Genomic DNA, 13,594 nt, shown 5'->3' with positions numbered 1-13,594 from the left:
AATGCCATGACTCTTTCTAAGAACAGTACAAAATCAGGGTGCTTGTATGATTACATAAAGGGGTATGCAGGTATATTTCAACTAGTGTAATTCATTAGAGGTATCTTTAGGCAAATTTAAAAAGCAGAAATTTAGCACAAAGAATAATTTGCAGTTCTTAAATGCATCTGCAGAAGGTAGGCAAGCCCAGGGACCTCTAGTTAGCAAAAAAAAAAAAAAAAAAAAAAAAGGTGGTGTTTTTAGGCAGGTAATGGAAATGGTGCAAAGAAAGCATATGGTCGGTTACTACTATTCAGTCCCCCTATTTGCAGGATGGTCCATTTTGTGGGCATATTTGATCAGGTGGTATCATATGATTAGCCGAGCTAAATGTCTAGGATTGGTTGAGATTCTGCTTCTTATTAATGAAGGTGTTCTGGTATCTGTTTGGTTTCATACTATTTGATTATAGTTTGTTATTAAGGCATTCAAAGTGAAGAGGTATTTTAGAGCCACATATACTTTAACAAACGTACATGAATTTGAGATACAGTCTGTATAAAATCAAGGAAAAAAGAAACAACTGGAAACAGACCTGAATCAGTACTATTAAGATTTCTCCCCACTGCTCAGGACAATATAAAGAGGGTTATTTCTGGAGAAGGAGAGAAGCACGTCTGTTTACCATGGCTGAAAAGTGTTCATTGCAAATAAGTCATGTTTGTGTTGAGTGCTGGCTAAGAGGTCAATACTGAAGGAACAGCCCACAGGTTCCAAGGATAATGGCAGGCTTAGCCCATAGAACTGGCTCATTGTGGCTGAGTGTAGTTTTGTTGGATCAGTATTTCTGACTCTTCAGTCTTAGTTTTGTGTTAGGTACAGTGAGCAAGCATTCTATACTGCTGCAGTTAGGTACATGACGTCTAACATGCTCTTTTTTTCCCCGAATATAATTAGATCAGATATTGAGTCATGGCTTCTCTGAGTGGTATAGTGATGAGTTTCAAACAGTGGAAACCCGAAAGCAGAAACCCAAAGCACAAAACAGTATCTCTCTAAGCAGAAGGAATATGCAATGCTTGTGATTAGCTTATTAATTTTTTCTTGTAAACTTCTTAATATTATGTCATCATTAAGAATGTGTCTGCCTTAGATATTCCTAGACATGATAGGAGGGGCAGGGACAGAAAGTAATTGCCTTAGGGAAGTTAATAGAAAATCTTACTGATACAGAAGCTACCATTTGCTGCTACATTTGTCACCGTCAGAGAAAGCCTAAGTTCTGAATTCGTTACTAGCCGAGGAAAGTCCTATCCTTCAGCGATCCTCTGCCCTGTCACTAGAGTTTTCTATTCCCTCTCCTCATGATATCACAGCCATTTAACTTCCAGTCTCCTCAACACCCTAATCACTAATGTATTTATGAATGTCCTTACTCACGGAATGTGTTAGTGTTTAAGTAATTTCTCATTAGGTCTGGGTACATAGAACACAGCAGTAGAACACTTCAGAACTACTTTAAGTAGCTAAGGGTGTTTTTAAACATAAATAAATAGGAAATGGCAGGAATCTCCAAGAGATGCTTATGTGGAATTTATGAAGGATAGATTTATTGCAGATAAATCTTAAGAGAAATAATGACATATTTGGGAAGCCATTATTCCTTTCCACTTAGGCAATAATGAAGGACAGAAAGAAGAAAAGAATGAAAAAAGAAAGGATGGAAGGAAGGAAGAAAGAAAGAAAGAAAGTAAGAAAGAAAGAAGAGAAAGAAAGAGAGAAAGAAAGAGAGAGAGATAAAGAAAGAAAGAAAGAAAGAAAGAAAGAAAGAAAGAAAGAAAGAAAGAAGAGAAAGAAAGAAAGAAAGAAAGAAAGAAAGAAAGAAAGAAAGAAGAGAAAGAAAGAAAGAAAGAAAGAAAGAAAGAAAGAAAGAAAGAAAGAAAGAAAGAAAGAAAGTGTGGAGGGAGGAAGGAAAGGAAAGGAAAGAGGGAGCAAGGAAGGGAGGGGGATGGAAGAAGGGAGGGACTATCAAATTGGGAGTTGCGTCAATTTAAATAATTGTGAAATAGGTCATAAGTTTGGAAATAACAAAAACAGGTTTTTTTTTTTCTGGAATTATCAGCAGATGTAAGGATGGCATAGTGGGCCAGCAGACTTTTCATATCTATCCATCTAACATATATCTATCATATATGTTAGAATTAAAGGAGTGTTCTCATTGGTTAGGAGATTCCTCAATCACTCAAGGCCTTAATGATCTTCGATGTCATTAACTTCTTGAGCAAAGCTGCTGCACAACCAGTGTAGACAATACATAACAATCTGTGTATGGAGCACATCTCTATGTTATGATGGTGCATCTCTAGGTGCGCATTCCCTTTGTATTTGATGAGACAAGGAACATTTCTGGTCCCGAACCTCTTCAGATAACAACATAATGAAAGTTTTTCTCTTTGGCTAACTTTATAGAGATTTCTGTTTGTTACAGTGGTCCATAAGTACAAACCATGGTTTCATCTTTCAATGTTTTTTATTAACAGCAAGCTCACAAAATCATTTTCTGTGGAAAATAATAGCTACAAGGACTTAAAAGCATTTCACACTTTGAATTTTAATTCTACTTTATTAAATGGACATTAAAGAATGTCTATTCAACACCAGGGTCAGTAGGAAGAGCTTAAATATGCATACAGAAAAATGTAGGAAGCATCTCTGAATTTGAGAAATAAGTTGTAGACTTTAAAGGTAAGATATAAGCATGCTGAAGCTTATATAATAGAGAGTTTAAATACAATAGAGAGTTTAGTTCTTATGCTGTGATATTATGACCACCTCATCTTCAACTAAGTGTCCTGAGACAATCTGTTTGCCTGGCTATTTTCTGTGGTAATATTTATAATAGCTCACATCTATTAAATACAATTTGCTATACAGCTTTTGTCTATCTTGCAATGTGTATAATAGGTTTGTAATAGGTATATTTTTACAGAGATGAAAAGACTGAAGATTTTTGAGACTTAAAAGCTTCAACAATTTATATAACTAGTAAGGACAAAGGCTAGAATTAAGGCAAATTTGCCTGTCAGGCCAGCTTATACCTCAAGCTGTTATGCTTTTCTATTGTACCTCTTATATTAGCAAATATATAAAGCTGTAATATTATATATAATAATTGATATATGTGTATATAGCAAAATTGTATTGAGATTCTTAAAAAGTTGTAGAACCATAAAGGTGTTATATTACTGAGATTCTTTCTGATAGCCTAAGGACTGGCACAAGAAAGAACGGATGTCATTATAAGATAGTTCAACACTTAATCTATACTCTTTGATGTTGATATCTATTATACAGATAGGCCAATATTAGCTTAAATTGCAGAACTGAGGCTTTTGAAGCATTAGGAAATCCTTTTGCCTGAGATTTTGTTGTCACTCAACATATGTATCTGTGACAGAATTTCATTTTGAGCTACTTTAATCCCAGCTCTTGGGAGGCAGAGGCAGGGGGATTTCTGAATCGAGGCCAGCCTGGTCTACAGAGTGAGTTCCAGGACAGCCAGGGCTACACAGAGAAACCAAAATAAATAAATAAATAAATGAATCTGGGAAAATTATATTATAGATACTAGAAAAATAAGAGCATAAAATCAAGGTACCATGTATAACTTTTAGATGTGGAACATTATCTCAAATAATTCTTATAAAATGGATTGTTTTGTTAAGTGCTCTAAAAAAAAAACTTTTTTCTCATTAATTTATTTATTTATTCACTTTACATCCAGATCACTGCCCACTCCCTCTTTCCAGGGCCCCGTTCTCAACTTGCCCCAATCTCTTCCTCATCTGAGACAGCGAGGGCCCGTTAGTTATCCCCCTACCCTGGCATAACAAGACTTTGCAGGACTAGGTTTATCCAGTTTCACTGAGGCCAGACAAGGAAGCCCATTTACACGAAGGATCTAAAGATAGGCAACAGCTTTAGAGACAGTCCTTGCTCCAGCTCCAGTCCCATATGGAGACTGAAATCTATGTCTGCTACATATATGCTAGGAATCTTGTTCCAGCCTATGTGTGTTCTTTGGTCCGTGGCTCAGTCTCAGAAAAATCCTAGTGTTATGGGTTAGTTGACTCTGGTGGCCTTCGTATGGAATTCCTATTGCTTCAGGGAATTCAATCCTTTCCCCCATCTTTTCCATAATGGTCTCAGACCTCAACCTCAGTCCAGTGTTTGGCTCAGGGAATCTGCATCTGTTTCAGTCAGCTGGTGGGTAAAGCCTCTCACAGGAGAGTTATACAAGGTTTCTGTCTACACTCTGTAATTGCTTTCTTCTCCCTCTCAAATGAAGTTGAAGCATCCTCCCTTGAGCCCTTCTGCTTGTTAACCTTCTTGAGTTCTGTGGATTATATCTTGGGCTTTCTGTACTTTTTTTTTTTTTTGAGCTAATATCAACTTATTAATGAGAGCATACCATAGATGGGATATTTGGTTTGTTGGTATCTAACTGCATGAGTTATTTATATATTATAGATATTTGTTCTGTGTTAGATGTAGTGCTGGTGAAGGTTTTTTCTCAATCTATAGGATGCTCTTTTCTCTTAATGACAGTGTCCTTTGCCTTATAGAAGCTTTTTGATTTCACGAGGTCCTATTTATTATCTCGTGATATTTGTGCATGAGCAGTTGGTGTTCTGTGCAGGAAGTTGCTTTCATATCAATGTTCAAAGCTATTTCCCACTTTCTCATCTACTGGATTTAGTGTGTGAGGACTTATGAGGGGGTCTTTGATCCACTAGAACTTGTGTTTTGTGCAGGGTGATAAATATAGACCTATTTGCATTCTTCAACATGTAGACATCCAGTTATACCAGCACCATTTACTGAAGGTGTTTTCTTTTTCCCTTATATGGTTTTGGCTTCTTTGTCAAAAATCAAGTGTCTAAAGCTGTGTAAGTTTATTTGTGGAGTTTCAATTGGATTCCATTGACCAACCTGTCTGTTTCTATACCAACATCATGTAATTTTTATTACTATTGCTTAGTAGTACAAGTTGAAATTAGAGATGATGATATTCACAGAAGATCTTTTATTGTATGGCATTGTTTTAGCTATCTTTGTTTTTCCATATGAAGTTGAGAATTATTCTTTCAAGGTCTATAAAAAATTTTGTGGAAATTTTGATGGGAATTGCATTGAATCTGTAGATTGCTTTTGGTAAGATGACCATTTTTCCCTATATTAATCATACCTATCCATGACTATAGAGTTCTTTCCAACTTCTGATATGGCCTTTGATTTCTTTCTTCAAAGACTTGAAGTTCTTATCATACAGGTCTTTCATTTGCTTGGCTAGAATTACACCAATATATTTTATATTACTCATGTCTATTGCAAAGGGTCTATTTCTCGGCTTGTTTATCATTTGTTTAAAGAAGACTAGTGAATTTTTTTAGTTAAATTTTTTTATCAAGCCACCTTGGTGAAGCTGTTTATCAGCTGTAGGAGTTCTCTGGTAGAATTTTGGGCATCATTTATGTGTATTATCATATAATTTATGAATAGTGATACTTTGGCTTTATCCTTTCCAATTTTTATCTCATTGGTCTACTTTAGTTGTCTTATTGCTTTGTCAACTAATAGTTCAAAAGACTTTTCTCTCTATCAACACTACAAAATTCATAGAATTGCTTCTTGATTAATACCCTTGTTTTTACCCTGAGTTGCTTCATCTATACTCTCTCTGCTAACACTATTACTGTATCCCTCTTTCTGCAATAAACAAGGGGGGTTGTGGTTTTAATGCAAAGAATCACTCCTGAATGGGATTGGAGGTATGCAGGAGGAATGGTGACACCATGACATAATCTAGATAAAAGATTCATCACACAGCAAAGTCTCCAAATACTGCATAATGCTCATTATATCCTAGAATATTTAACAATGGTCATATATCAGCTAAAGTGCATCTTTAAATTTATTACTTTTTAGACCATGTAACTTTTACATGCCTTTAAAGAACTTGTTAATTATCATACAATGGAAGAGTGATTAATGGATTCTAGATTTCTAGAGCTTGACCCAATGGACCAAGTATGATTTCTAGATGTGCTATGCTAACCAGAGCGATACATCTCTTCAATGATGTAGTCTTTCACTTCCTCTTTCTCTTTGTTCTTATGTTCTTACTCCAACACCCCTTGATCTCAGGAAGATTAGGAAAAACTACAGTTCCAATGTAATCGTATAGTAATAAACATTCATAGAGCAATTTAAACTGTGTCACAGAGTCTATAGCCAATGTAGACTGGTTCTACTTTGGAACACTTACCAGTTGCATTCTCATCTGTCAATTTACTGGTGGTTTGATGTCACATCATTGTAGCTTATCAATGAATGACACCTTGATTCCTTTAACTGTATTCACATCTCAGGTGTGAGAAATGTCTCATAAAATGAAATCCATTATTTTAGTATAACCACATTCATGACATTTAAAAAGAAATACAACACATTCAAATTAAATTCTAACCCTTTGTGATCCTTCATTAATCCAATATGAATATGAATATCATGAGGAAATTAGTATATTAAATAAAGAACTGAAAATTAGAGTCAATTCATATTTATTTGAAAGACTGTATTACAACCTGTCAAGTTAATTTCATTATCTCTAAGATAGATGTCTGTTTATGTTTTCCCAGTCTATCCGAGAAGTCACAGGCTACGTCCTGGTGGCCCTCAACCAGTTTCGTTACTTGCCTCTGGAGAATTTACGCATTATTCGTGGGACAAAACTGTATGAAGATCGCTATGCCCTAGCGATATTCTTAAACTACAGGAAAGATGGCAACTTTGGACTCCAAGAACTTGGATTAAAGAACCTGACCGGTAAGGAAAATATGAAAACTAGTGTATGACGATATAATGCCCACAAGTGTGAATGCGTGGAAGTGTCTGCAACATTTAACTGCATACTCGTTTCCTGAGAAAGGATGTCTCTGTGCTACCTTCACTTTTATTTACAGATATTACAAGTGCTGTGTAAAAGATAGCAGAATATTATATCTCAGCTGAACAGAAGTACACTCTAAGAAAATGCTCAGTGACTGAAAACAGAGATAGAAAGCAGGCTTAAGAATTCTGTTTGGTGGTTGCAGCTGGGTGGACCAGATCATCAAATGCCTGTGATAGCACCACAGTGCTCATGCCTGATAGAGCTTAGTAATGCTCAAGCTATTCCATCTAGTTCGACTAATCCTTAGATTTTTACAGGGTCACCTGAGTTTAAGAGAACAGTCTAAGTTATTCAGTTTGAATTTCCCCCATTTAGTACCTCACCAAGCACCGTCACCAATTCTATGGATATTTTGGTGTCATCCATGGTAATTTTTTCATTGTTACAGACACCCAATGCTAACAAACTAGATTTATCATCTATATAACAAAATTTACAATGATATTTTCCACTTCATGTTTGTTATAGTTCATACAGATTCTGATAGAATACTTTTTTACATAATCATGAATTTTACTGAATATATCTATAGTTAAAATGTGCCAATAAAATATTCAAAGCTACTGTTGCAATTCAGTAGTTTATGTTATAATTTACATGAAATCAATAACACATATGCAAGTGTTACATAATCTATTCAGTGATTTATGCCTACTTGGGGTCCACTCAGTAAAATTTATGCACCCTGAAAAAATAAATACTTTGCCAAAAATACAATTGACATTGTTAACTTACTGAGATAATTTTTATTATTCACAGTATATGTAGCATATAGGTTTAAAGATGGGACTTTTAATTGCATAAACATCCAGACATGTGACATAAAATATGGAAATTTGGGGTACAGAAAGGAATAATGACAATGTCATGTGACATAATGATAGTGTGTTCAGAACAGTTGTTGTTGGGTTGATGGAATGATAATAAATGATTATGTTGAAAATGTATCAATTCCTATACCAACACTATTACTTCAATGTTTTTTCTAGGATATTTTTTTCTACCAAACGAATGTCTTTTCAGACCTAATCACGACTTACTTAAAAGTAATGAGAGGAGAAAAAAATATTTTTTTGAAAATAAGCTGGTTAGGGAAAGGGAGCTGAATGACTCGAATTATAAATCTAAAACAAGACAATACAACTAAAACTTACAATTTTACTTAGAAAGCATTGTGCTTCTTTCATGAATTTTCTATATTTATGTTAGGAAATAAAGTAGTAATTCCTTTTTGATGTTATTATGATATTAGAATCTTCTTATTTTTTAAATTATTTTATTTATTTACATTTCAGCCATTGTCTCCCCTTTCCCAGACTCCCTCCCACAGTCCCTCATCCCATCCCTCCTGGACCTTGCCTCTGAGAGGGTGTTCCCCTTCTCCCTTTACTTCCCCCTCCCCTACCCCTGCATCCTCCTTCCCCAGTGCCTCAAGTCTCTGGAGGATTAGACATATCTCCTCCCACTGAGACAAGACCAGGCATTCCTCTGCTATATGTGTGTCAGGGGCTTCAGACCAGCCCGTGTATGCTCCCTGGTTGGTGGCTCAGTCTCTGTAAGCTCCCAGCATTCCTCAATGGTTGATAATCCTGCACTTCCAATGAGATCTCCCCTCCACTTTTGCTTCTTCAATCCTTCCCCTTATTCAACCATAGAGGTCCCCTACTTCAGTCCAATAGTTGGGTATAAGTATCTGCACCTGTCCTAATCAGCTGATAGTAAGGCCTCTCAGAGGACAGCCATGCTAGGCTCCTGTCTGTTAGCACATTATAGTGTCAGTAATAGTGTCAGGCCTTGGTTCAAACCGCTCCCATGAGATGGATCCCAAATTGAGCCAATCACTGGACTGCCTTTCCTTCAGTTTCTTCTCCATTTTTCCCCCTGTAGTTCCTTTACACAGGGACAATTCTGGGTCAGAAATTTTGATTGTGGTTGGTAACCCCATCCCTCCATATGAGACCCTGTCTATCTACTGGAGGCAGACTCTTCTGGTTCCCTCTCCTCTCTGTTGGGCATTTTGGTAATATCATTCCCATTGAGTCCTGAGAGTCTCTCACCTCCCAGATCTCTGGTAATTTCTAGAGGGTCTCTCTACCTCCCACATCCAGAGGCTACATATTTCCATTCATTATCATGACCCTCTGGGCTTCTCTCCTGTTTCGGATACAATTAGCTCATTAAATTATTTTTCTCTATATATAAAAAAAAACCTTTAAATTTTTCTTCATATTCATTTCCATATTTAAAATTAGTACGTCTAAAATAATAACCAAAGGCTTTAAATAAAATTATGTCCCATTTAAGTATGTTTTAGCAACTGAATTAATTGCAGTATTAATTATGATTCATGCAACTGATTAATTTTTGTTACACTGACATTAAACACTATCATTCAAATAGTACTATGGTATTTCTTGTTATTTGTAGAAATGGTTAATTTTTTAATATTAAGAATTGATTATTTAGAATTCCTGTGTTTATTTAGAATTTAGCATTACTCTAAAATATTGCATGCTCTAAAGTGTGACTGAAAGAACTATATGATAAAATATATGGTGAAAATTCTGGGCATTGTAGACACTTTTCAAGTATTTGACTTAGTATAAGGCTGACATTAATGTCAAAATATTTGTACAGTCACATGTTTTATAATGATGACTACAATTCTTAGAGTTATGACCTATGCAGAAATCAGTTGCATTTGTGTGTGATAATTTCTGAGAAACCGAAGACATCTAATTATGGATATAAAATAGAGTTTTGGGAAAGTTTGTTCTATTTTGGAAAGCTAAATATTTTAGTTGATCTGCCTAAAATAAGAAGTATAGGTAAGGTGGGTTGATGCTTTTGAAAATGTATTGGTTTTATGTTGTTTTCTATTGAGCTACAAAAGAATTTATAACTTTTAAAATTAGATTTTGTACAGGACTATGAGTTTTGCCCTAATTGTAGTCTCATAAGAATAATTAACATTATTTAAAAACACGGGTGCTAGCCTACCATGATATATTTGACTCGTGTATTGGATGTTTAACTGCAAATCACAGACTGCATCTGAAACGTTCTGAATAGCACCTAATTGTGGGCAGGGGTGGTTACCAATGTGTGTTTATAGACCTATACATGATTCTAATTATGGAGACTTTGAATCCACTGTCCAGAAGAATTAAAGTGTAGTTTCCAAAGTGCAATAGCACAATATCTAGTTAACCTTTTCACACTTCTTTAACAAAGGTAATTTTCATTCATCTATCATAGTATGGAAGAAAGAGAAGGAGTTAGACAGAAACAGGATTCTTTTCATCGCACATTGGCAATTATACTCCAGGTTGGGTTCAGAGTCTAAAAACACAGTGAGCTCCAGGATTCAAAAGTGGATTAAATATCCAAGAGAGCTGGACATGTATCCAGTTCATAGAATACCTGTCTTATATGCAAGAAGGTCTGGTGTTGGCTCCAGTTCCTCAATAAAGCTAGATATATCGACATATTCTCTTAGGTCACACCCATGGAACTAAGCTGGGAAAGAGTGTTAGAAACTCAAGTTTATTCTAAAATATTCAGCAAGTTAAGTTAGTAGCCAGCCTTGGCTATAGGAGAACATATGTATAAAAAGAAAAAAAAAAGTAATCGCTTTAGACATGAGGAATATGCTATGATAAATATTGTTTCATTTTATCTAGTAACAACATTATTGCATGCAAACATTTGCAAGGATTGTGAGAGTTCATAGAGAATTTTAATTTCTTTAATTAATGAATGTATTTATTTATTTTACCTCCTAATGGCAGTTCTCTTCCCAGCCATACACCCTCAACGTACCTTCCTCCCCTATCCCATCCACGTCACCAACCTTTCTCATCAGATAAAGGGAGGCCTTCCATAGATATCAATCAGCCATGGCATATCACGTTGCAGTAGGACTAGGTACATCTTATCCTATTGAGGCTAGATAAGGCACCCCAGTTTGAGGAAATGCTACCAAAGGCAGGCAACAGTCAGAGACAACCCTTGCCCCTACTATTAGGAATCTCACATGAAGACCAAGCTACACAAATGTTACATATGTTCAGAGGGCCTACATCAGTCACATGCATGGTCATTGGTTGGTTGTTTAATCTCTGTGGGCCCCATGTGCCTGAATTATTTGATTCTGTAGGTGTTCTTGTGATATCCTGGACACCTATGGCACCTTCATTCCTCCTCTTCTTTTGTAGGATTCCACAAGCTCTGCCTAATGCTTTGCTATGAATTTCTGTATCTGTTTATATCAGTTGTTAGGTGAAGCATCTTTGATGATGGTTATGATAGGCTCGTGTCTGCAAGTATACTAAGATATTATTAACATATCTGGGGTGGGCTCCCTCTCATAGCAAGTATCTCAAGCTTGTCCATTCATTGTTTGTCCATTCCCTCTATTTCTTCTCCATCTTTATCCCTGCACATTTTGTAGGCAGGATACATTGTAGGTCAAAGGTTTTGTGGCTGGGTTCATGTCCCAATCACTCTACTGAAAGTCTTTCATGGTTATGTGAAATGGCCAGGTCAGGTTCCATATCCTCTATATTTATAGGTCTTAGCTAGGGTCACCCTAATAGATTCCTGGGGCTTTCCATTGCCTTAGATTTCTAAGCTGTCACAGTGATGCCCCACCCCATTCAGTTCTCTCTCAGTCCTCTCTTCCTCTGTCCCCGACCCCCACCCAACCTGGTACCTCCTATCCCTTCTTCTAATCTGTCCCCTAATCTGTCAACCCACCATGTCTATTCTATATCCTCTTACCACATACTATATTTTTTTAATCTTAAATTTCTGTTTAAGCATTTGTAACAGAAATAACATTATAGTGGCTTGGGGAGAAAGAAGTAGATGCACAGCATAAAAAATTTTGGGATAAAGACTTCCACTCTTGACATTGGAAAGATGGCTTAGTCTGTAAATTGCTTGCTGTAAGAAGAACTGATGTGACTCTCCAGAATCCATGTAAAATTCAGATAATGGTGATATATGTTTGTCATCTAAATGCTGAGAGATGGACATGCAAATCCCTGACCTTCACAGGGTAGATTATCAAGCTGAAATGGATAGCTCCAAACCTATAGGAGACAGTTGCAAAATTAAATGGGGAATCCTGAGATTGGCTTCTTAACCTCCAGAGATGATTCTCACCTGTGTATATGTATATGTATATGTATATGTATATGTATATGTATATGTATATGTATATGTATATGTATATGTATATGTATATGTATATGTATATGTATATGTATATGTATATGTATATGTATATGTATATATATATATATACACAAAGAAACATACACACACATGAAATTTAAATGCTTTTGTGTGTATTTATAGTATGTATATCTTATAAAATATTATTCACTATGTTGATATTAGTAAAAAATATGTTGAGAAAATTTCATTTTCTTCCAGCAAGTTCTCTTATGTGCAAAGTAGATGTTTGGATATGGGAAGACTGTCAATGAAATTGTAGTGATTAGCTGCTGTTTGAATATATATAAACTATAGCAATTTAATGTAACTGAAGATAATATCTACTAAATTTTTTTAAAAGCATATCTCTTGAGCTGGTGTTCACTAAAAGCTGTTCCATTGATATAATACACCATAGAAAGGGAACCTTGATGAGGAATTGTTTGACTAGGGTGAGCTGGAAGTTTTTCCTAGTTGTGTCAATTTAGGTGGAAATACCCACCCTGAATATGGGCAGCTCCATTATGAGATGAGCCATAGATTGAATACAAATTGAGACAGCAGGCTAAGCACTAACATACATGTATATTAGTTGATTGTTTTCTCTATCTGACCTTAGATACAGTATGTTCATTTTTTTCAAGCCCCTGGTACTGTGATTTCACTACTATGATGGCTTATAACTTACAGTTTTCAGTTCAGATAAATCCCTTTCCCCAAGTTGCTTTTATAATGGTATTTTAACACAACATCAGGAAACAAAACCAAGCCAGTGGTCTTTTTTGATTTTGTCAAAAGCATGAAATATAATTGAAATGCTTCCCCCCACCATGGTTAAACAGAAAAATGTGTTTAACTGCTGCCAATCACATCTCTGTGGTTGGTTGGTAGTAGCAGAACTAGAGTGGAGGAGAGGCAAAGAATAGACCAGGCAAATCCCAGCATTGTCTGGATACCCTGTTAACATAGCACATTCTTTCCTGTGTAGGGCAAAAGTACATTTTGACCAGGGTACACAATCATGAATGGGTCAACCTCTCTAAAAGTCTTTGGAAATGTCACTTCTATTTAAGTGAGTATAGGCTTTAACCCAGGAGGACAGAACATTTGTACTAAGTTCATTAGGACATGGCTGTTTTCTTTACTAGTCATTCACAGAGCTGATGTCCCGCCAGCTCTTTCTGGTATGAACCATGTGTATGCAAATTCATGTCAAACTGTAATGTTGTATCTAAAATTTATAATTGTCTACACGTATAGTTAGTAACTTAACTTGTGTCAAAAAGGAGATTGAATTTATGACACATAATTACAATTTATAATTACAAATTAAATCCATATTATAATTGATAATTTGATTTTACATATATTACAATT

At 35.7% G+C, this 13,594-nt stretch overlaps 1 protein-coding gene across 6 annotated transcripts in view; it reads left to right on the top strand.

Moving 5' to 3' along the window:
* Window positions 1–13,594, top strand: part of Erbb4 (erb-b2 receptor tyrosine kinase 4) — a 1,038,774-nt gene that overhangs the window by 513,512 nt on the left and 511,668 nt on the right. For all 6 annotated transcript variants that reach the window (XM_021186126.3, XM_021185960.3, XM_021186207.3 and 3 more), the window contains exon 3: window positions 6,681–6,867. In XM_021186126.3, the coding sequence (XP_021041785.1) occupies window positions 6,681–6,867 (187 nt within the window). The remainder of the gene's footprint in view (window positions 1–6,680; window positions 6,868–13,594) is intronic.

Source organism: Mus caroli, unplaced genomic scaffold (assembly GCF_978045245.1).
Source record: "Mus caroli unplaced genomic scaffold, Mus_caroli_1 scaffold_1, whole genome shotgun sequence".
Lineage (NCBI taxonomy): Eukaryota > Metazoa > Chordata > Mammalia > Rodentia > Muridae > Mus > Mus caroli.
The sequence above is the reverse complement of the archived record's forward strand: the minus strand, read 5'-3'. Positions and strand labels throughout refer to the sequence as shown.